Source organism: Hydra viridissima, unplaced genomic scaffold (assembly GCF_058129835.1).
Source record: "Hydra viridissima isolate aposymbiotic clone 2 unplaced genomic scaffold, HvirCarnegie_v1 scaffold_1, whole genome shotgun sequence".
Classification (NCBI taxonomy): Eukaryota; Metazoa; Cnidaria; class Hydrozoa; order Anthoathecata; family Hydridae; genus Hydra; species Hydra viridissima.
Window position 1 is genome coordinate 985,890 of NW_028324300.1, and position 24,951 is coordinate 1,010,840.

The 24,951-nt window shown below is 29.4% G+C and overlaps 2 protein-coding genes across 5 annotated transcripts; one reads left to right on the forward strand and one right to left on the reverse strand.

Annotated features, from left to right (window-relative positions):
• Window positions 1-362: 362 nt before the first annotated feature.
• Window positions 363-24,094, reverse strand: LOC145192157 (solute carrier family 22 member 15-like). 2 transcript variants are annotated; one of them, XR_016446481.1, is made up of 9 exons: window positions 23,896-24,094; window positions 13,166-13,585; window positions 10,634-10,737; window positions 8,714-9,034; window positions 8,204-8,419; window positions 3,459-3,593; window positions 1,875-1,983; window positions 1,583-1,793; window positions 363-1,310 (listed from the first exon to the last, which is right to left on the reverse strand). XR_016446481.1 is itself a non-coding variant. In XM_090070997.1 (7 exons), exons 2-7 carry the CDS (start codon window positions 13,574-13,576, stop codon window positions 2,181-2,183), a joined length of 1,299 nt encoding a protein of 432 aa, XP_089927123.1. In that variant the 5' UTR covers window positions 13,577-13,585; window positions 23,896-24,094; the 3' UTR covers window positions 2,166-2,180. The 2 variants fall into 2 exon arrangements, 1 of the variants encoding a protein (XP_089927123.1); XM_090070997.1 differs by lacking the exons at window positions 363-1,310; window positions 1,583-1,793; window positions 1,875-1,983 and adding an exon at window positions 2,166-2,292.
• Window positions 15,391-20,886, forward strand: LOC149892800 (uncharacterized). 3 transcript variants are annotated; one of them, XM_090070993.1, is made up of 8 exons: window positions 16,847-17,418; window positions 17,514-17,680; window positions 17,801-18,124; window positions 18,247-18,434; window positions 18,622-18,874; window positions 18,969-19,138; window positions 19,796-20,042; window positions 20,121-20,886. In XM_090070993.1, the coding sequence occupies exons 1-8, from the start codon at window positions 17,088-17,090 to the stop codon at window positions 20,763-20,765; spliced, it is 2,325 nt and encodes a 774-aa protein (XP_089927119.1). In that variant the 5' UTR covers window positions 16,847-17,087; the 3' UTR covers window positions 20,766-20,886. The 3 variants fall into 3 exon arrangements, with proteins under 3 accessions (XP_089927117.1, XP_089927118.1, XP_089927119.1); XM_090070991.1 differs by lacking the exon at window positions 20,121-20,886 and adding an exon at window positions 15,391-15,449 and having other exon boundaries at window positions 17,060-17,418; window positions 18,969-20,042; XM_090070992.1 differs by lacking the exon at window positions 20,121-20,886 and having other exon boundaries at window positions 16,838-17,418; window positions 18,622-18,834; window positions 18,969-19,860.
• Window positions 24,095-24,951: the final 857 nt, after the last annotated feature.

Consider the following 24,951-nt stretch of genomic DNA (forward strand, 5'->3'; position numbering starts at 1 on the left):
GCAAGTCATGAGTTGACGCAGATCAGTTAAATTTAACCATGATAGGTATTTACAAAAGGTCACTGAGTGTGGCCAGTGACTTCATTAATATAGTCGGTGTTTTAAAGCAAATCTGTAAACTGATTATCACTGCGGCAAAATACAATCAGTTTGCTGTTTCTAAACCCTAAAAATGTGTGCGCATTATTGCAAAATTTGTCACGCTCAAGGGAACTGAAAGAAAATATTAAAATGTTTTTAAGAGCTCTCTAAAATGCGTGCAAAATAAGTTGATGAGTTTAGGTAAGCTGACAAAAACTACAGTCTTAAGAAAGGAGTAAAACAAATTGCTGTAACTTTATTCAACATAGAAAAGAATGATTAACTATTTTTTACGAGAGTCAGCTTTACAAAACTTAGGCTCTGACTAATTTCAATACAAAAACCATAACACATATAAATAGAAAACATTCAAACTTTTGCACCAATCAAATTGCATTTATAAAAAAAAACTAAAACACTGCGGCAAGTTTACAAAAATAATTGTTGTATAAATTTTCTAATCATAAAAATGCAGATTTTCTTAATGTTTCGTATCACCTTACGCGCAATATTGTTTCTCGTTCTCAAGCAGAGTTCGATTTCAAGCAATTCAATTTCGTTTTCAAGCAGAATTCGATTTTAAAACTGATGATGGAACATAAGTTTGGAAAATATCATGAAAAATTTAAATGCAATATTATTAAAAAATATGAATAAAAATCAAACACTCAGCTCAAACGTTTACCCATTTTAAATTAACCAAATACAAAAAGAAAACACAGACAATGACCTTTCAAATATGTAATATGTACAATGTATAACTTATTTTGCAAACGTCAACACTGATCTATAAATTGTCTACAAAATATTCTGTATTAAATTATGGCTTTAAATTCTGCAATAATTATAATGCATTTTGCATTAATTATTTTTGAACTATTTTTGAAATTGCCAAAATCCATAATAAAGAAACAAACAGTTGGTAAGAAAGCAGTTAAAAACTCGGTCGCAATAATTTAAGGAAGTTAAATGATTATCACTCGTTAATAAAAATGTTTAAAATGAGATGCTCCTACGTCTTAAGAGTCGAGGTTCTCAAGGATAAATCGTGTCAAAGCGAAATATATTGGGTAAATTTACAGCAAATTCATCGCATCCATCTTTAAAACACTTCGGAAAAGAATGAGCAAAAAATGCTCTCAGCGTGTTGATTCTTTAGGTTGTGAGCATTTTTAAAAAGTTGATCATTTTAAATAGGAGATGTGCTAACAGGGTTGCTTATCACGAGCCTATAGAAAACATTATGTTTTATTTATCATGTTTTACAAACTTATATTTATAATTTTATTACAGTTTTAAAAAATTTTATGTAAATATTGAAATGAATAATCATTTAATCACTTTATTATTTAATTTCACACTTCCTATTTTATATCCAGAAGTTTATTTTTATACTATTCAATTCTTATATAATTATATATTGATTTCTATTAGGATTGAGTTGCGAAGACATAATATGGGAAGCTATTTATAGAACCCAAATAAAATAAGGTATTCATACTGTGGACTCCAGGACTTCTTCGACAGTTTCAAGAGTGGACTTGCCATTAGTTTCTGATAACAAGCAGCAAAACAAACCTGAGAGTATAAGTGATCCACCCATTACTATAAATGGCAGTAAACGATACTCATACCCTAAGAACTGACTGACCCATGGGGACAAAGCAGCACCAATAATATTTACAGTTGTACAAACACCAATGCCTTTGGATCTACACAAAAAACTATTTATTAAACACATGAAAGTGGTTTCATAAAAGTAATAAACTTGTATCAAAGAAGCAATAGATTACCTTACAGAAGTTGGGAAAAGCTCAGTTGACCAAATATATATGGCATTATAGGAAAGATTTACCAGAAGCTTTCCTGTCATACCTAACAAAATTCTTACCCATGTGTAAACTATAAAGCAAAAGTTGTTTAAAAAAGTAAAAACACTTAAACTTGTTTAGAGTAGGAAAAAAAAAAATCTTAAAACAACTCTTATTGCTCAATAAATTTATTTCAACATAACAACAACATATTATCAAAATATTATAGCAGTTAAAAGTAACATGAAAATATTTAAAAAGAAAAAAACAATTAACAATTATTTTAACTTAAAATTTTGGGAATTTGAACCCACCTGGTTGTGAAGGAACAAATGCCAAAATTAAAAAAAGCGATCCTCCAAACACAGATGATAATATAGTTGTTCGTTTACGTCCAAAGCTTAAAAGCAGAAGTAAAATGAATACATGTTACTTCAAATTTCTTTTAAAGGAAGAATTTTTTTATGTCATTTCAAAAATATATATTTATTACAAATAGTATTAATGTATTAGTGAAAAACTAAGGTTACATGTCCAATATCAAGAACCAAAATCTTAATGGTTTTTAAACTGGATATTTTGATTTTAAACAATTTTTCATGTCTGGAGATTTTTACCACAAATTATTATAAAGAATTTTTCATTTCATTTTATTTCTGCTTGTTTTTGGACCATTTTTTCTACTCATAAAAAAACAGACCACTAAAATTTTCATATTTTTAACTTCAATGAGAACTGCAAAACTACATTATCAATTTGTAGCATAGGAATTCAGAAAGAGACTTGTAGAAGTCTCTTTCTGAATTCCTAAGCTATGATATCTGAGTGAGAACCGATGAGAAAAGATGTAGAAACTTAGACAGTAATTTATGATCCAGCAACAAATAAAAACTCCAGGTTTAATTTAGATAACATAATTATCATTCTGGGTGCAATATGATACACATTTCACATTTAAAAATGTGTAATATAAATTGGGTGGGAGGGGGGTGAATGGTGAATCAGGAAACTTTATCAGAACATTAAGATGTTTCATTTTATACAGCTGAAGAACAAATCTAAATTCTAAAATAAAAAAACTCAATTTCTTCTTCAGTGTTGAAATATCAGTAAATAAGGTAAGATTGTTTTGATAACCTTGAAAAATAAAGCTTGTAAAAAAAAACTTGAATATCATAAATAAAATCACAATCATTTAGTTTAATGGTCGAGCTATTTTTTGAATTATTCAAAGATTATTCAAATAACTTGTCATAAAAAAAAGCTTGTTTTTATTTAATTCTATTATCAATATTTCTAACATACTATCAAGGATTGTTAAGCTACAATAAATACTAATCATTTTTTTCACACATAAGAATGTCTTAGGAAACAGAACTTCTCTGAGAGAGATGACACGAGTTTAGGCAAAAAATGGTCAAATTTACTTTTTAAAAATTTAAAACATAAATAATTTTTTCTTTTATCGATATACTTTTTTTAAAAGTAATATTCTGCTGTGGATTTAAAAAGAAATCAAGAGAAATCAATTTTCATAAATGAATACACAAAACAAAGATGTCTTACTAATTACATAACCATAAAGCCATCATGTTTGAAGGAACATCTGCAAGGCTGATCAAGGCAAAGTCTAAGTAGAGATTCCCACTAAGTTTATCTGAAGAAATAGAGATGCCATAGTAAACTAAGCCAATGCACAACCTAACACAAAATGTAATATGATTTATTTTTGTTTTTGTAGATTTGAGATTATTTTGAAGATCTAAAACTTTTTTGTAGAACTAAGATTGCTGATCTGAGATTATATAACAACTAAGATCTGTAAATTTATCAGTTATTCAAAATAGTAATAGTAAATCAAAATAGTAATATAAAATCCATCTAAACATGTAATCGATTTCTCATCTATTTTAACATTATAAATTGATTATAAAACTTATAAAAAAGATTATACATTGATCAAGAGAAATGCAGAAGAGTTACTGTTTAATGTCTAGCATGATTTTAATTTGCTAGCAAACAAATTTTATTCTTTATTTTTTACCCACAAAACTTTAAATACTTTACAGCCCCAGGTATTATGCCCAGATCGGAATAAAAAAAGATAAGGGCAGGAGAGCTGATAATATTTACTTCTTGAGTAAAAGGCAAACCAATCACTTCAGTTAACTGTCTTGCTCATCTGTATTCAGAAATTGATACAAATTTGTGGAGAAAGAAGATCATAAATCCTGTTGGGGAGGATTACTTGAGAGACAAAAGAAATACAAAGTTTGGCAAGCAAACTGTTAATCAACAACTTCTGTAAGTATAATGAACTGCATAAATTTGATGTTGCGAACAGTAAAGATTACTCTAGTGATTAAAAATTGATATCTTAGCAAAAAAAAAAGATTATCTACCATTGAAGGAAAAGCCTATCTACCTATTTAGCACCTCATTCTAGGTTTATCTAAACATGTGGTCTTTCATAGGCTGTGATCCGAAGGTGATCAAGATTAATACCAATTGCATATTATATTATATTTTGAAGATCAACACCGCATTTGTTACTTTTTAATCAACATATAAAAAATAATATTTTTACCCTATTTATACAATTTCAATCAGTTAAAAATAGATAAATTGGTTTTTTAATAATCATCATAAATGTGCTATATATGGCACACTTATGGTAATTTGTCACCACAACCATGCATAATTATAGGATCGACATGTCCAAGTTACAAAAATAATTTTAACATAAATTTCTTCTGATCAGGCTGGTATTCATCCTTGAGTAGAAAGAGCTGTTAAATAATTATCCAAGTTCATAGTGCAACTTCCAGTTTTTGTGTTAATTTTTTTTAAATTTCTTTTTAATGAGGAGTCTGAACAAAAAAATGTTTATTCCTGATAAAATATATTGGGGAAATGCCTGATTAATACCTGATTCTAATTGAACTATTTGCACTGAATTCAATTATGTAATAAACATATTTTTTTTGCATACACATTTGGCATTTACATTGTTTAAAAAAACAGGGATAGTACCATTTGAGCTGAACCAAAGGTGCAACCAATATGGATTGAAAATAGTCATATTCCACTGTCCAGAATTACAAACTTTTATATATATAACTATGATGTCTGTGGAGATAAATTGACTTTGAAATTGTTGAAACCACTGTTTTCATGTCTTAAAATGTGAGTTAGAAAAATGCTTATTAAATCTAACTTAATAGTAGCATCCATTTGAAAATTGATAGATAGTTAGCTCAACATATATGTTTATGATAAAATTTTATGTAAATATTTTGCTTGTTGATTTCTCAATATTTTAATTTTCATTTTTATTACTTTATATCTTGGCCTTAAAATATTTTTACTAACTCATAGGTCCCTTTTGGATAAATTTTATTTTCAATACTTTTCAGTTAAACCTACTATCTGAGATTGGCAGATAATGGCAAACATTTCTCCAATATTTCCAGACTTTGATTTCATGTTCTCACTTTTCAACTATATTAAAAAAGATTTTGTATCCATTTTTTTTTTAAAGATGCTTGCCATTACATTTCACAATAAAGCTGACTAACCATTGCTCAGTTTGGCCTTGCTCTGGATGGCCAAGTCATTTTGGCCATGCTGTGGATGCCTGATGTACCTCTCATACCTGATCCAGTGATGACTAAAGTCCTGATATATTGCTTCAACCACATGTTCACTAACCAGGCTTAAAGACATATCTTTGTGGCAAATAAAATCCTTTAGGTAATGAAAGTCAGCATGGAATCTAAAAGCCCATAAAAATTGTTTTTGAACAGTCATACCTCTCAAATTATCTGCCATGGTAGGAAATCTGCTGAATATCTAAAGATACTGGTCAATGACCACACTTGCCCAAATAATTTCCAGGATCTGGAACAAATGGCAAGTAACACCCAAGAAATATGTGATTCCATTGGATCTGGATGGAACCAATTTAGCATTTAACAGTCATGAACTTCATCCTAATGTTGGACAACCCCATGTCAAGATGAACCCTAATGAGATCTTTTAATGAGAATGGTGGCTTTACAGGCGTGTTTGATTTTGGTCTTGTGCCACTGGGGCCTGGGTATGATTCATTAGATGTTTATTTGTTCAATAGACATTACTCATTAAAAATGCAACTTTTAACTGAGCACTAAAAACAACAAAGAATTGTTAGAGACGGCTACTAATATTGCAATTTTATTCATCATATTATCAATCACTAGTTTTGCCTGCCATAATAGGTGGAGGTGATCCTCCAGTTGTCTTAACAAGGTGTACTTTTCCTTGTGATGAGACTAGCAGCTTTAGAATATTTTGCAACCAAATGTGCTTAGCAGTTTTAGAATCTTTTGCTACCAAATCCTTTAAAAATTTCTAACATGTGGACTGATTGCAGTTGTGAGGCAAGCCTTATCCTTAAGGACTGAGGCATTTGCTGCATTTTGAAGGAGTTGCCTTCTTTTCCGAGTTCAACGAGACTCCTATGCTTGATTTATAAATATCCATTAAAATAATCTGAATTTTCTGCCAATGAATCAACAACCATGCATGATATTTGCATAAAATTTATCTACATTAATAGTTTATATGTAGATAAAATCATTACTTATAAGCAAGTGCCAACATGAAAATGTGGATGCTGCCAGAAGGTCAAATTTAACAAGTATTTTTCTAGCTCGCATTTAAAGACATGGAAATAGTAGTTTCAGCAACTTCAAATTCAAATTATTTCCACAGAAATCATAATTGGATTTCAAAGTTTTCATTTCTGGACAATTGAATGTGCCTAATTTCACCACCATCAGGTGGCACTTTTGGGTCAGCTCAAAGGGTGCTGTTAATACTTTTGTCACCAGTGCATAGCAATTTAAATAAAATGTAACAGTTTTTGGTTTTCTAGCATTTTTGGCATTTTGCAGATTACTACTTGATGATGAAGCTGTAATAAGAAGCATGGTTTTTGCACATGATTCTTTTAAATTTATTTAAAGTATTATGAAAAGATGGTTAAATTCTCTTTTCACTAATAGATGTGCCCTAATATAAGAGATTTCAAGTCTAAATGTGTTTGATATAATCAATAAAGATGAATTATAGAATAACAGCACTTAAAAAGTGTTCTGATTTACAAAAAGGCCTTCGAAGATAATCAAATATTGTTAGGAAACCTTGAGTAGATTCTGACACTGGATCATGTCAGCTGGTGTTTGACCTAAAGTATATTAATAGGTCTTCATTTTTGTCTTTGGTTTCATTCTTGTAAACATCACCAAGAATTTTAGGCTCTTTTAATGGTTTTTTAAAAATGATTTAAGCTAAAATTTATTACTTCATCTCACCTCCAGAAAAAACTTAGCTTAAGGGGATTGAATTGTAGATCATCATCATCATAATCAGATCATCAGATCATCAATCCTCATAAGCAGATCGTTGGCTCCTATTTTAAAAAGTTGAATCAAGATACAGTACTTTCAAGTTTTTTTGAGGTTATCATGGGATATAACGCTGGTAAACTATCTCTTTGGAAATAAGCAGATCGTTGGCTCCTATTTTAAAAAGTTGAATCAAGATACAGTACTTTGAAGTTTTTTGAGGTTATCATGGGATGCTGGTAAACTCTTTGGAAATAGATACTTGAGAAACTCTGCTCCAATTTAATTCATACAAATTTTTTCTTGAAACCCAATATCATATGAAGAAAAGGTAAAAAGGAAATATTTTGGATTAATTAATGGCTGAGATAGTTTTTATTTATTTGAAGTCCCATCATCAGTCAGATAATTTTTAACTAAAATATGAGACAGTCTTGTACAACTATGAGAAAAAAGTGCTATTTTGTATATCCAAGCTACATGCTAATAAGTAGTATATAGCAACCATACAAGTTGGGCACCCAAGTTTTATCAACTTTGCTTCTATTAGGCACCCAATCAAAGTTGATGTGCTTTTCTTGGAACTGTTTTTTTTTTTTTTTATTAACAAACATCGATTAATCATTCATAACCTTTTTCACAGATTTACTTGAATATTTTGAGATATTTTTCTTCAAATATTCAACCAAATAAATAGATATATACATGCAGCAAAAAATCAACTACCTAACATCTATTCATTATTACAAAGTTTATACACGTGGAAAAATATTTTCTATAATTGAATACAGCACAAAATGTTAGTTAAATTGAATAAATCATTTGCTAAAAATGTGTTCAGTAGTTGAAAGGTCTATGAATTCAAAGAAGGTGGGAATAATGAAAAAAAAAAACTTTTAGCACACAGTAAAAAGTTCATACCAACTTAAAATCTGAACTAAAGTAGAAAGAAACATTTGCCATGGATAGAAAACGTATTTAAATGAACTTTTGAGCTTGTCTGATTCTACTGAACAACTTGAAAGACATACATTAGGCCATGGTTTCTTATTGTACTTTGCAACTCTATGAAGAATTGTTTCAGCTTTGCATTTATCATTGTTTAGACGAAGCCATCTCACAGATTCAGGAACAAATCTAAATAGAAAATTTCATGTAACAGTATACATATTAAAAGTGATAAATTACCCAAATTTTTTTAATTATATTAATGTATTCAAATTATATCATAAAATTATATCATAATTACATTAATGTTACTTAATTTTATAAACAAATAACTGCATCAATATTTCAGAGAGTAATTTTAAAAAACAAAGAAAACAAACTTTAGTTTATAAAATTACAAATTGCAAATTTTTAAAAGTTTATTTAAAAATATTAAAATTAGTAGATAAGAACAATGACTTCAAATCTCTTATATGGACTCACTGGTAAGTAAAAATAAGTATCAAATATGGTGCAGTTAAAATCAACTCAAGAGTACGCCATTTCTGAATAAGCCATGCTTGCAATGACATTAAACATAATGCCATGTTAAATGAAAACCAAACAAGATTAGAATAATTTCTGTAACTTGGACCTATTAACTCTGTCATTAACACCCAAATAGCTAATGATGCTCCACCTTGTGAAACTCCTGATACAAATTGAATGGCTAAAAATACCCAGAAGTTTTTAACAAATGCACTGGCTAATGCAACTCCTACACCTATAAACCAAGCAGGGAATAAAAGACGTTTTCGACCAAATCTAGATAGTAAAGAAAAACTTTTATTTATTTAATAAAAATGAATATAAAAAAGACGTTAACAATACAATCTCACAAGTTCAAAGAAATATTTGCTGATACTTTATGTAAAACTTACAATACTTGAAAGAGTTCTTGAAAACAACAATTTTTTTATTTCTGTACTTCCATTTTTAAAAGAAAAGTGAAAGAGCTTCAGCACCCAAAATTTTTATAGTTAAAGCAATCAACCTTTTCTAAAATTTGATATTAACAACTTACATTTTGTATATAACTTAAGTTCAAATTTTGATCAAAGTACAGGGTGCGGCAGCGATTCGCGAACTTTTTAGAACATTTTTCAAAATGAATTTTTAAAGCTCTAAAAAATTATTTTCATGGTATATTAATAGGAGAAAAGTTGAAGATAAATACTTTTCCCACCTTAACATTCAATTAAGTCTCCTTTTTTTTTGATCACTACTTCAATCCTAGGACGGAAGGACTGGCAGTTGCTTATTATATAGTCCCTTGACATTGAGTTCCAAGCACGGGTAATTGATGACTTTAGTGACTTGAGACTTGAGTGGGTCTTTTTGCAAGCCTTACTCTCAACTACGCTCTACACGCTATAGTAAAGGGGATTCAGGTTAGGGCTGGATGGTGGCCAAAAGTGTTTGGGCCAGAAATTAGCCATATTGTCCTGAAGATATTGTTGAGTTTTTCTGGACCCATGACAAGGTGAATTGTCCTGTTGAAAGATGTTATTGTTTTCCGGGAATATCTTCTTCAGTCATGGCACCAGATAGCGTTTTAGTAAGCGAATATACACATCAGAGGTAACTTTTTCTTTCTCTTTGATGTAGATTGGTGGGCATTTCTCTCCATTACAAGCGATGATTCCTAGCATCATGATGGACTGAGGGTGCTTGGTGTGACACACAGGTGGTGCTTTGTCAGCCTTCTGTACAATGAATCTATCATTACGCCTATTTATCACACAGTCAACACTAAAAAGTTTTTCATCTGAGAAAACTTTAAATGTTGACGAAGCATGGCTTTTTAGCTGATTCAGAAGCTTCTCTGATGGTTCCAATCGTAAAGTTTTTAGTCTTTCTGTTAAAAATTGACATGACGGTCGGGCCAGACTGACTTTTCCAAGTGTTTTTAGAGTTCTTATGACTGTCCTTTCATCAATATTGAACAATTTTGCTGTCTGTCTGATGGATACAGGTTGATTTTTTTTTCAACATGCTTTTTAAGCTTTTCTGTGTACATTTTATCAACTTTTTTATTCACTGGAGATGGCATTTTGGCTCTTTCAGCACTGCCACATTTTTTCACTTTGTAAAATGTAGTTTTAGATACTCCAGAAACACGAATCACTTTACGTGCAGACAAACCCGCGTGAATCAAATTTAAAACTTCGGTTCTTTTGGCTTCCATTGTAAAACTTTTAAGTAAAGTGTTTTCTCTTCACAATTTTGTTAAAATCGAAGACGGTCATTGAACATTAATCAACAAAAACAAATTGCAAAAGTATTTTATTTGCATCACAAAACCTAGCCAAAAATTAGTTCGCGAATCGCTGCCGCACCCTGTATAAAAAATGTAACATATACTTATTAGACACAATGCCTAGAAGTATGGAACCAACTGCACATCCTAACTCCGATGCACTGTAGACAACAGGAGTGAGAGCTTTTCTATCACAAACTAAATCCCACTAAAATTTAAATAATCAAACAATCACAATTTTGAGAAATCTGTTACTGTTGTGTGTGTATATATACCTATATGTATACATATATGTTTATATTGTTCAAAAGTTGTTATATATATATATATATATATATATATATATATATATATATATATATATATATATATATATATATATATATATATATATATTACTTCTACAAATAACTCTGTATTCATCCATCCAGTTGGATTTGCAAGACCAAGAGATCCAGATGGTGCATTACTAAGCATGTTGCTTAAACTTTTATATATATATGTATGTATATATTAGGGTGTTCAGAAAATTTTTTTTTTTGAAAATACGAGCTCCCTGGTAATTTTCCCATTTGACTTGATAAGATATGACCATTATTCAAATTTCAGGTCAATACCTGCTGATTTGACATTGCCACCAGCCTTTTAAAGTTATCATGAATTATTAAAGTTTAATCTTATTCATGAATTTGGGATAATAATGCAGAACATTAATTAGTACTTTTAATTGATTGCAACTATGAATCTAAACATAAAAAATGCTACTAGAACACAATGATATAATTAATTGATTTAGACCTTTATGCAAAATAAAATATAAATGTTTGAGATTCAAGTAATTACTAGTTTATGAAATGAATAACAAAACAAAGTTATAGAAAACTTTAATTTCCTTATTATTTGTATAAAACTAATCAATTGGAAACAATGTTACAGATATTAAATTAAAATGTTTCTATATTAGATTCAAATTCACTAAAACATATTTAGACTTGGAAATGCGAGATAAAATTTACAAAAGAAAAATTATAATAAAATAAAAACTGTATAAATTGTAAAAATATGTATTTCCATTATAAAAGAAAATGTTGGTAAGTTGATAGGAGCATCTATGGCGTTTGAAGATGTCAACCAAAGTTTTACATAGAATAAGCTTGTAAATAGGCAAAAGCGATGCAGTTTCTGAATCATATTTTTATCATAACCTAAGTACTCACTGAATGCATACATTTTAGCTGCATATAGAATGTTTGCCATCCATCTAGCGTGATGGAAAGCTCCTGACTTAAGCCATTGTTCTTCCTTTTTCACATTTTTCTCACCAAGGAGTAACAACGTGACATAAATGCATTCCCTATAATCATCTCTTATAAATGTATGTTCTTGAAGGGACAGTTTAAGAAAATAATCATATCTTCTTTTGTAGATTTCAACGAATGTTCATTTACGTCCAGCAATTTAAAGTTGTCATTCTTTTGAGGGATTGTGTCCCAAGTGTTCTTTAATTTTAGAAATTCTATATTGGTCGGGCCTGTCGTTGGGCCAAACAAGTGTTTCCATACGGACGACAAAATAATCTCAAAGATATGGTGGCGACATGGTAAATAAAATAGCACATCCCCATTAGTACGACTAATTGTTTGGCTCAGAGCATCAATAGAATTTCCTATCAACCAATTATTTTGTGACTGTTATCTTCTTGATATTGTTGATTCAGCCATGTCTAAAGCAATCACCAATCATATACTTACAATATAGTTAAGGTATATATATGTTTTATTCATTTATATTATAATATTTATATAACACATATAAATTATATTCATATTAGGTAGTTGTTTAAACTATATTAAGATAAAACTAAACCCATCCAAAGGAAACAAACGTAACATTAAACCCATTTTTGGATTCAACAACGTAAAAGTATTTGCTAACAAAAGGCTACCAACTATAATTTAAAAGGATACATCAAAAACCTGAACAATGCAATAAAACACCCACACTCAACAACAATCAACTTTTCAATCGAGTGTAGCACGAGGGGATTGAGTTAAGATGTCAATTCATGTTATAACGCGATTTTGCCACATACAATCCTGTTAATTACTATACAATTCACTAACAATATAATATATATATATTCAACTTATCATAAATTCTGTAGATATATATGTTTGTTTAGTGTTTACCAACTTAAAATGTGTAGTATAAAAAATTACATTAAATATAGGCTTTTATATGGTAAAAAACTATAAAAATACATAAATTCTATTAATTCTAGCGCACGGTGGCAACCCTAAACTTCAATTCAGGCTTAAAAAAATTTAACAATATATTTATATAAACAACAGAAATGGGAAAATTGCCAGGGAGCAGAAAAAATCGAAAAAAAAATTTTCTCCATTGAATTACGGAACGCCCTAGTATATATGTATATGTGTATATATATATATATATATATATATATATATACACAAACAACTTTGTGATGATTCAGTATGTATTATAAATATTAGTTCAAAATATATAATTTTTAGCTTTTTTATTGTTTTACTACTAATTAATAATTAATCTAAGGTATCATTCAAAGGTTGTAATTTTAGGAAAATTTGTTTGCTTATAAAATTCAGATATACCTCTGTTACTATTGAAAACTCCTTACTCTCAACAAATCTCCATGATTCTCTTTTCATAGAGCATCTTTCCTTGTAAAACTCATCATTTTGAGAAAAGACACCTGTTCTGTTGCATTCAGGGTTCACATGAGAGCAAGTCCAAGGAGGATCAATTCCAATAAATGCAATTAGTAAGTCTTGGTAGGTGAGTGGTACCATAAGCAAACTAAGTAAAAAAACCAGTAATAGTTGAAATCTACCAAACTCTCCAATAAGCTTCAGTATCTCATCTACATCCATTTCTTTCAAAGATTCGGTATCAGACTCATGTTTGCATATTAGATCAACATTACTTTCATCATCGCTAAAATCTGAAGAGGAGTATGAACCTTCTCCTATAGTTGTTGCAGGTGTCTTTAAACCCACAGTCATATTTTTAGTCTAAAATAGATATATATCTTAGTACTTATATTTTTAGTAGTTATTAGTTGAATTTTGTTAAGTTAATTTGAAGTTTTGATTTCGAAATTAGAAAATCTTTTAACAATTTTATTTCGTTAATGAGGAAAAAAATTTCCAAGTTTAATGAATTATGAAATTACATCAAGTTACAACATGATTTTAAAAATCCAAATCTCAACAAAAGAAGTTAATTATGAAACAAAAGAAGTTAATTATGAAAGTAATTGGATTTAGCCTGCAAAAGGCTAAGAAGTATTGGAGAATAAAAGAATATAAATACTCAATTGCTGTCAATAGTTTCATACAGATAGGGTACTTTGATTAGAACAGGGGCCTACCCTATAGAGCTTGCTACGCAAAACGCAAAATATTGAGTATATACAGACAATTTTTTGCTTAAATTAAAATTTTTGGCTTTCGTTTTGTAACTACATTTTTAATAACGTTTTTTTTTTTTTTGTTCAATTAGTGCAATTTGTAGATAAATATTATACTTTCAAAATTAAATTCTTAAATTAACAAAATAAAAGAGGTCAAACTCATTGAAACTTATTGAGTAAAATTCGAATTTTGTATCAAGGCACCCCACCCATGGGGTACCTTGATATAGTCTTTGGGGCACCATGAAACAGGATAATCAAAAAATTATAGAATGTTGGAAAGTAACACAAAAAATTTATACAAAAAAAAGAAACAACTTTTTCTAAAGACTCGTTACAATATTTTAAAATTAATAATAGGAATCATGTTCATCACTTAATAAATCACTTTCTAAAACATTTTTTTTTTTCTTCTGATAAGATTGTTGTTTCATTATCTTAATTTTCTTTTCTTTTAATTCAAGTACAGTTTTTTTTGGTGTATCTGTTGCTATTATACTGCTAGCTTTCTCACGAGGTTTTATTTTATTTTTTCTTTCAGCAGCCTTTGGAAATCCTTTAAACTGAGAAGGGCTTACAAAGTTAATAACTTCAGAATCATTGGCTTGACTTGTACTTGGCTCGGAACTAACAAAAGACTCTTGAAGCTTTTCTGGTAAGAGTAACAATTTATCAGTATTCAGAGTTAATCCAGTATTTGTTTGATATGTACTTGGATTGTTTCTATCAGTAACAACACTACATAAAAAACCTGCTTCTGAAAATACATTCTTGTCAAAGGGAAATATTCTACTTTTCCTAAATCCACTTTGAATGTTTGTAATAGTAAAACTTTTTTCATATGCAATCTTAACACAAGATGCAATTTCGTAAATAGTAATTGGCACTCCAGGATGATTTAGAAGCCAAGATTTTACTGCATCATTATAATAAACTTTGAATGGAACAAATACAGAGACATCTAAGGGCTGCATTTTGTGACCACTATGTGGTGGTATAGCAAGAATAGTAACACCATTATTCTTTGCAAGATCAAGAGCTTTTATAGATAAGTGGCTCTCGTGATTATCAAATATAAGTAAAGATGGATTTTCTTTTGACAAGAATGTTTTTGATATAAAATGTTGAATTACTTCTACAAATAACTCTGTATTCATCTATCCAGTTGGATTTGCAAGACCAAGAGATCCAGACAGAGCCTTATTAAGCATGTTGCTTAAACTTTTTTTGTGGTAATATCATTGCAGGTGATATGGTAGCACCTGAGGCACTTATGAAAAAACAACTTGTCACCAAAATTCCACGCTTTCCACTTGTCACAGAGTTAACTTGCTTGATGACTTTTTTAGTAATTATTTTATTGCATCTTTGTACAGTGGTGGTAGCTGTTTCATCCAGATTCCAAATCGTTAATTATAAGTACAGTGAAAATTCACTGTACCTAAGGATGCGTTTTTTGATAGGTACAGTGAAAATCTATTTTTAGAATATTTTTGCAAATTTACTTTCATTTTGCTAAGTGCGCATGCTTAAAACAACGAGTTTATTTTAGAATAATGTTTTTGTAGAAAGAAGGGTTAAGAGTTTTAATAAGAGTTTAAAAGATTAAAAAATGGAGGATATTTTCATAAAGAATTATAAAGATTTTGATGAAGCAGAAAAGTCTGTTAATGAATATTGTAGACTAAATTTTCACCCCGTTAGAATTGATTCAAAAGAAAAAGTTGAACATTACAATAAAAAAGTAAAGGAAGGTTCCCAGATTTGTTGTATTCCTCTTGATGCTATATATGGTTGTAGATGAGCCCAATATAATAATAATAAAAAATAATTATAGTATTGATAACACCAGTAATAATAAGGTAAGCTGTGACGATTACTGTGACAGTACTGTATTGCAGTACACTCGAGTGTACTGCAATACAGTACTGTCACAGTAATCGTCACAGATTACTTTATAATTACTGGTGTTATCAATACTATTGTATTTATATATATTTTATTTACATATATAAGAGTACACTCATATATATATATATATATATATATATATATATATATATATATATATATATATATATATATATACATATATATATATATATATATATATATATATATATATATATATATACTGCAGTACAGTACTGTATACTGTATATACTATGACAGTATACACTATTGTATATGTGTATACTATACATAGTCTATGTACATAGACTATGTATAGTATACACATATACAATAGTGTATATATGTTGATGTTTTCGCTTTAGGTATTTCTTAGTATCTTCGCTAAGCATACCTACTGATGTTTTATTTATCTGAAATCGTACTGGGCTTACATCCAAATATTTAGATAATTTCACATTAGATTTACTACTTGGGTTTAAAACATTCTCATGAATAACAATCTCTTCTGGGATATAGTCCTGATCAAAATCATCAAAATCTTGGTTATGTTCTGGTAGATTAGGAGTGCCTTTGTTCTAATTTCGCACTTCGTTTAAATGAGAATGACACATAACAGTGCCAATGGGATGATTTATTTTATACATTTTAAATACTGTTGTTAACAAGGTTATGGGAACTGAGCGTGTAGTTGGTGCTTTTGTTTGTTTTGATTTATCATGATTAGGATGCCCACACTTTTTAGACGGTTTCCACCCAATACCATTGATGAACTTGTGATATGCACATAATTTTTCACTTTTATTTAAACTTCTCATAAGCCTATTTTCGATAAGATTTAGCTCATTCCATTCATGGTTTGTCGCATTCAGTTTTAAATTTGTAAAGTGCTTTGACACACTTTATCCAATTACATTATGGTATCGCTTATAAGAATTACAACCACCTTGTTGATTCAAAGTTGATTCTTCATAATTAATTATGTTAAGTTCTAAAATTGAAAATAAATAAAACAGTCAAAAATAAAATATCCATTAAATTTAGAAATTATTATAAAAAATAAACATATCATACAAAACTAAAAGTTTATTCCAAATTCTTTCTTACCAACAATTTTTATTTTTAGTTTTATTTTAGTTTTATTTTTAGTTTGCTTTTACAGGTGGATATGCAAACATTATGGGGAAGTAATGCCCAGTGTCTTAAAGAGAGGCAGAGGGTTACGAGACAATAGTGTTCTAGCAAGTGGTTGTAAGATGGCTATTTATGTAGCCTATAAAAAAGATATAAGGAGTTATTTTATTAAGAAAAAAAATTTAGTTCATAACCATCCACATGGGCCTGAGCAATTCTTTATGTATAGTTCGGAACGTCAACCAAAAGGAGTTCTCGAACAGCAGACAATGCTTCTGCTATCTCATGGTGCTAATCCTACTCTTGTAACAGACAATTTAAACAGACATGGTTTAAAGACAAGACCTCGTGATATTTATAACATAAAGCAAAGAATGAAATTTAAAGGTTTTTGTTTTGATTGAAACTTAAATTTTAAAATGTATGTCTTTAAGTTATTCTCTTTTTTAAATGATTAATTTTTTTCCTTATCAAATAAACAGGTCCTGCTCTTGATGAAATTATTAAAGTTCTGGAATTACCAAACGTTATATCCCATATTGATGCCGATCTTGATAGAAAAGTAGAGTGTATCTCATGGACAACAACTGAACAAATAAAATTGTTAAAAAAGTATCCCGAGTGTATCATGCTTGATGGTACCTATAAGGTTTGTATTAACCTAGGTTTAGTGCGTGGCATAACATTTAAGGTTATACTTCTCCTTAAAACAATAGGTAATTTAAAAAATTAATAAATTGTTATAAATAAATTTCCTATAAATATCCAGATTAACAACTTCTCTATGCCATTATACACAATGGCTGTTGTGGATCAAACTGGCATGGGGAGACCTGTAGTGCAGTCTTTAGTTTATCGTGAGGATCAGTCACATCTACAGCTCCTAATGACACATGCTAAGGAATGGGTCGGGATTGAAACTTTTCATAAGTCAATATTCATGGTTGATAAAGCTCAAGCAGAAATATCTGGACTACAGTCCGTTTTTCCAGGAAATAAAATATTCCTTTGTCATTTTCATGTAGCTAAAGCTTTTATTTATCAAATTAAAAAGGGTAGATTTACAACTGATGATCAGGAATTATTATTCAAGGTTTGCAAGTATAATATTAGTGTTTTTTGTTGTTTACCTTACTCACTATTGGAAAATATTTTTATAAAAAAATTGGAAAAATGCAACTATATGCTCACTTTTATATATAAATATTTTATTAGGCTACACAGAAATTAATGTACGGTAATCATGCAGCATGCACTGAAGCCTTGTTAAATATTGAAAAAAATTTCCCAACGTTCTATGTGTATCTTCAAGAAAACTGGCTGACAATACCAGAAATGTTTATGGGTCACTATAGAAAAGGTCTATTGCATTTAGACAATCACACTAATAACAGACTCGAAAGGTACTTATTTTAAGAGTACTTAAATAATATTAATGGAAAAGTCTTGTGATTAGAAAAAGTTTTACATCAAACAAAACCATGATTTTTTACTAAAGCAATACGAAATTTTTTTAAATTTTGAAGTAAATTTTTTTATTAACCATTTTACAATTATTTTTAGAATAATTAATATTATTATTCTGATTAGATATCATAGAACACTGAAAGATGTTGGCCTTTTGTCACGCATGTCACCTGGAAATTTTATAGATAAAATTCTTAAGGTTAATAGAGTGCAAATAGAAAAATCTAAACATGCAGACTTTGACCAGCAACTTAAAGTTAATAATAAACTTCCAGAGCCACTCAAGTTTTATTCGCGTCATGTTTCTTCTTTTATTCTTCGTCATCTCATTGAACAGTATGACAAAAGTTTAAAATCTGATTTTAGTTTATATGAGGTTATTACTATTTATTGAATGTAATCCTTTTTTTATTACTGTTTGATTTTCAATAAGGCTGCAAAAAATTATTATTCACTTTATTGTTTTGTAGGACAGTGATTCATTACAGGTAATCCATCGTCAAACAACTTTTTATAACATAATAGACTGGGTTTGTGTCTGTGATGCAGCATCAGGGTTTGGAGTGCCATGTGCACATGTTCTTTTTGCTCTAAGAACTAAGAATGTCACTGTTAATGATCTGGAGTTGATTCATAAAAGGTAACCTTGTGAATTATAATACCTTGCTGCAAGAGGTAGGTGCAAACTAGTTTTTTTATGGGGTTTCTTGTTCCAGTTGAGGTACGTGTATATTGTGACTACAGCTGTTTTAGATAAATATTACACAAATAAATATTGATGTTTTTTCACAAAAGCATGCAAATAAAACACATTTGATCAAATCAATATTAGCAGTTTTTAAAGGAAAATGATAATAGTATAGGTCCGTATTATTTCATTATATAACTTTATGACCATATTTAAGTTTCAATCCACGTATGTTATTGATTGCTAAACTAAAATTTATTTGATTAATAATCAATTTACAATTTAGTAAACAAAACATGTATTATAACGTTGTACACAATTTACTAGTTATTGAATGTTCTGATTTTGTTTATTATAAAAGAAGTTATTTTAACAAGTTGCCTTGTCATTTAGGTTATCTAAGGAGCAAAACAAACGAAGATGCTTTGATACATTAATTGCTTTTTTTTATTGCTAAATTGACTGTTTGTTATAGTTCAATTAAATGAATAAATTATTTTTATTTAATTTTTATTTAAATTTGTGTACACTGAAATAATGGTTTTTCAAAACATTTTTCAACTTCACACTATTTACAGAAATTATTTACAATAAAATTGATTTATTTAGATGGATTTCACGTAATCCTGAAGTAAACCAGGTAAGTTTTGACCAATCGCCACCTCATATTACCTCAAGTATAGAATCATTACCTCTCTGTTGTGCCACATCCAAGCAAAGATTTACTACAGCAATGAGTTACCTTCAACCAATAGCCTCCTTGCTCTCTGAAATGCCACCCCAAAAATTTGAACTTGCGATTACCTGGTTAGAATCTATTAATCAACAATGCATTTCTGGTGAATGGGAACTTATGGTATGTCAATGGATTTTACATGCTTTCAGTTTTTGAATCATTTAAGAAATGCATAAGAAAACTTATTAGTTTTTTTAGTTTCAAAGTGATCCTTGTCTAGAAGGTTTTACACCTACAGAAGTTCTATCATCAAAAGAAATTTTAGAAGTTCAGTCAACTTCAAGTGCAGATTTTATATCGACCCCACTTGAATGCAGAAATAAAGAAATATCTGAAGCAGTCTCTCAAAAGCCAGATACAGATTTAGTTTTAAGGCAACCCCAGCGGAAGCCACCTGGCCGCGTAGGTAAAAACAAACAGAGACTTTTTGACAAACCTTTAAAAGTATTTGAAAAGTTGGGTTCTTTTGAAAAAGATCATATCCGTCTCTGTTGGTTTGTAGAAAGAACAGTTGCCCAGCAGGTTTTGCATGAGAGTGCTAAAATTACCACCTGCCAATTTTTAAAGCATTTATCGAATAAGATAGCAGATAAAAGAGCAAGTCTTGATGACATTAAGCAATATTTTGAAGAGGCTGCATGGGCTGAAGTTATCAAACAATGTGAAGCTGTGAGCATTGAAGAATGTCCATGTCAATTATGCGGGCAATCAAAGGCGGATGGAAAAAGTCAAAAATGGCTTCAGTGTGATCATTGTTTAGATTGGTCACATTATGTTTGTCTACAAATATCTTGCAAACCTAAAGGGTATTGGTTCTGTGCTCAATGTAAAGTAAGGAAATAGTGGAATTTAGGTTCATAACATAAAATATTAAAACATGTTTGAAATATCTATTTATGTTTGAAATATCTATTTATGTTTGAAATATCTATTTATGTTTGAAATATCTATTTATGTTTGAAATATCTATTGTTGCGACATAATTTATTATTTATTATTTATAGTAATGGTTAATATATTATAAAGAGCATATTTATATCTAATTACATTATTAGGAGCATACTCCATATTTCTTTATATTTATTTATTTAATGTATCATAATATAAGTTAATATATTATAAAGAACATTTTAATTAGCTTTCAATTAGCAATTAGCTTCATATTTCTTTAAATAGTGTCCTTTTTTTGAGAAATTGTCTGATGGTTAAAAATATTTCTTTTTAAATAGCCCTTTCGTGCTTCTGTCAAGCATTTCTCGCTTTAGTTTGATTTTTCTTGAAAATATTTGAATGTAGAAATAATTTTTGCTGATCTCTGCATATTTTTTGTTGCAAGTTACATTTTATTGTTTTTGATTTTTGTTATTTATTAGCTTTGAAAAGTTAAAGTTTATTATTATTTTTGTTTCTTTGGGAGCCATTATTTTAATTCATATTTTAGAATTTTCAAATTTCTGAAATTTGTAGATTTTTGAATTTTAATTTAAAGTTAGTAATTCTAGAAATATTGGTATTTTAATAAATTATTAGCTTTTATAATTAGAAATTTTTCTGCTATTTATTAGAGCATCAGGCCTCGGCGGGAAGCGATAGTTATAGCAACATTAATGCTATAACTATCGGATATAATCCGGGATATAATCCAAATAGGAGTTCAAAAAATGGAGTTTTATACTCATTGAGCATCCCAAATTTTTTTAAATTGCACAACATATTTTCTACTATATTTTTAAAGTCCGAGTCCTTCTGATTCCTGTAAACTTCGTAACTACATCTTTAAAAGAATTCCATGCTGACCTCTCAACATAGTTCGTCATGTTTTTGAAGTTGTTATCTTCCATTAGCCTAAGAATGTACTGACCAACAATAACTCTCGAATAACTTACAAATGAACCAACAAAAACTCTCTCCTTCAGCTTTGCTTCAGACATTCCAAGAAATTTGCTTGAAAGGTGTTTTAATGTCTTACCATCTTTTAGCAAAGCCTTCACAAACTGCTTCATCATGCCAAGTTTGATATGGAGCGGTGGTAGAGGATCCTTTTTAGGATCAACCAAAAATTCAAAGTGCACGTTTTTCTCTCCAACATTCAATGTTCTTTTTGGCCACACTTTCTGGTTCCAATATTTAGCTTTATCAGGACTATCATATTCACACAAAAAATAAGGAAATTTTGTGTAACCACCTTGCTGTCCAAGTATCATAGAAAATAATTTAAGATCCCCAGAAACTATCCACTCGAATTCTTTGTACTTATCCAAAATCTTTATGATGCTTATCCAAGATTTATACGAGGAAGTCAAATATCTGGTGCTATGTGGTATTATTGGAAGTAATCATTGTGTTGTTATTGTTGTGTTGTTTTTGAATTGATAGACAGCTAAACTTACCTTCCCGCTGGTGTCTATTGTTAAAAACGACTATTATTTAGTTTCATTACTGCAACTCACAGCCTCTAATTAATCACTAAAAGTCAAGATAAAAGATTTTGCTATAGTATTTGGTTTAAAGTTGAATTTTATTTTTATTTTTAAGTGTTGCCAATAGGTTTTCATTACAATCAGATTTTATAATTTACTTTTCAACAAATACTTTGAAACCATTGCAAAATTTATTTAACAATGTCTCAGACATTATGTCTGTTATTTGTTTATAGGTACGCTTAATAAGTGCGAACTGGTATAAGTCTGAAGCAGATGCAAAACCTATCATTACTGCAAACTAGCATAAGTGCGCCATAAGAATTTGCAGAAATCGGCACAAGTGCGAACTGGTATAAGTGCGATACAGTTGCACTGTCAGACATAAGTGCAAATGGCTTAAGTGCGCCAAAAATAATTGCAAACATTGCCACAAGTGTGTCATCATAATTGTGAACATCAAAATTTTATTAAAAAGTATTTAATGGACTCCTGCAACAAAACTAATATATATATATATATATATATATACGGTAAAAAAATATCCCCGACAATTCATTTACAAAAATATATTCCTTAATTAGTTTCATTCTATTAACAACTCCCTCTCTGGGTTCATTAATATGTACCTTTGTTATAAAGTTTTATTAATAAATTATTTCTTGGGTTTCTGTTTTTTGGTTTTTCACGGGAGTGTAGTGAATTTTTATGTTACTTAGCTTCGATGATCATTATGCCCTTAACTTTCAAAATAGCAACACTTTTAATATTATTTTTATAAATCTCCATGTTAATTTTCACTGTACGTAACACCAAACTTTTCTGATAAATACCGTGAACTTTCACTGTACAGTGAATTTTCACTGTATCTATCAAAAACGCTTCGTTAGGCACAGTGAATTTTCACTGTATATAGCGAAAAACGCCCCTTTAGGTACAGTGAATTTTCACTGTATTTAGCAAAAAACGCTTTCTTAGGTACAGTGAATTTTCACTGTACCTAACACCAAGCATTCCAAATGCAAAATCAATCACCAAACTTTGATTCTCTTAAATACAATGCCTCTAAATTAGTAAAAAACTTTTGTACATTGTAATTATTGAAAGATGTCATTCTTGACAAAGAACATCTTTCTGGGATTTGAATGCTTAAAGAATTCCGCTTTAAAAACAAGTGCATCCATTCTTTTCCAGCTTTCTTCTCTTTAATCCAGTTACTGGGAACTTTTATATTATTTATTATAGCCATATAAGATCTATCAAAAGTAATAGATCTTAAATTTACAACAGACTGTCAACAACACATTTAATAGCAGGTAACAATATACTGCTTCAAAAGATTTTCTTGCACTTCAGTAAATACTTTTCTTGTAGAAAAATCGGGTTTCATAGTTATGATTTCTCCTTATTTTATTCTTTTTTTTCTTTAACATATCTGTATACATAAAGACACACATTAGGAATTTGCTTTTAGTTACAAACTTTTGCAAGTTTCATTTACTAAGTAGGACAAAGTAGTACTTATTGCTGCAGAATACATAAGGATAAATTACCTGCTAAAGGTGCTGTGATTAAGATTCATTTTTCCTGCAGCAACTCTTAATGACACCCTCCTGTTAAAACTAAATCAACAGCTACCTCCATTGAATTACTCGAGAAGGTTACTTTACTAATTTTTCTTACATAGCTCCTCATTCTAATCTAAAAATATTAAAGCAATAACAAAGAGGCTTTACAATGTATAAAAATTCAATTAATGGTCATATCATGATTTGATACCACGCTGAGCTTATATTTACATTAATAGACTTTATGTAACAGTAGAAATCAGTATAAAAACATAAATTAAATGAATGTGTAGTTGAATTGCGTGAAGAAACTACTTAAAGCGGATTTGATTGACGTAGTTTCCTTAAAATGTTGTAAATAAAGTTTAAGCGGTTTATTTTATGAGCATATTTGAGGTTCTTTGTATAAATTGAAGGAAAACTTTTTGTAAGGGGGAGTTTATTAGGAGAAGAGAAATTGTAGTTTTGAAACGTTGTGTTCGCTGCGAGAAAACAACAGAATGTTAATCTTTCAACAAAAGAGTTAATAAAGCAAACTTATGTCTATGTAAACTTTTGTAACTTATGTTTATAAGACAAAATTAATTTTATAACTACATTAAAACATCATCATACTACATGCATAAATACTAAATAATGTAACATTTATTTTTGCTACGTAAACTTTAATGGTCCATCAATATTTTACCAAGTCAGGTAAACATTAGAGTATAGAAGTCGATATTTCCCGCCGGGAACTAATTAAAGTATGCTATCGAGTAGTTTTTAAAACGGTACATTAATTTAGTTTCATGGTGACCAACTAAAACTGCTTCATGGTACCCCATACGTTCTGATAGAATAAGATGAAAGGTTTTTGTTTTTCAAAAAATTATTTATGTTCTGATTTAAATTATACGTTAAACAATACATCTATTAGTAACTGATTACAACTCAAAAGGATTTGTCACTATTTTAATATCGCTGTATAATTGCTTTGTTTCATGGTGCCCCATGTCTCATGGTACCCCACTCTCCCCTACTTACGAATTTTTCTAATTT

Bases quoted from the DNA above. Each gene is read 5' to 3' on its own strand.
- LOC145192157 (XM_090070997.1), bottom strand. From the start codon at position 13,576: ATGACTGTGGGTTTAAAGACACCTGCAACAACTATAGGAGAAGGTTCA. The intron at 10,738-13,165 runs GTATATCTGAAT...TTTAAATTTTAG, and splicing joins AGTTTTCAATAGTAACAGAG to TGGGATTTAGTTTGTGATAG. The intron at 9,035-10,633 runs GTATATGTTACA...TTTACTATCTAG, and splicing joins CTAGGCATTGTGTCTAATAA to ATTTGGTCGAAAACGTCTTT.
- LOC149892800 (XM_090070993.1), top strand. From the start codon at position 17,088: ATGCCCAGTGTCTTAAAGAGAGGCAGAGGGTTACGAGACAATAGTGTT. The intron at 17,419-17,513 runs GTTTTTGTTTTG...TCAAATAAACAG, and splicing joins GCAAAGAATGAAATTTAAAG to GTCCTGCTCTTGATGAAATT. The intron at 18,875-18,968 runs GTTATTACTATT...ATTGTTTTGTAG, and splicing joins CTGATTTTAGTTTATATGAG to GACAGTGATTCATTACAGGT.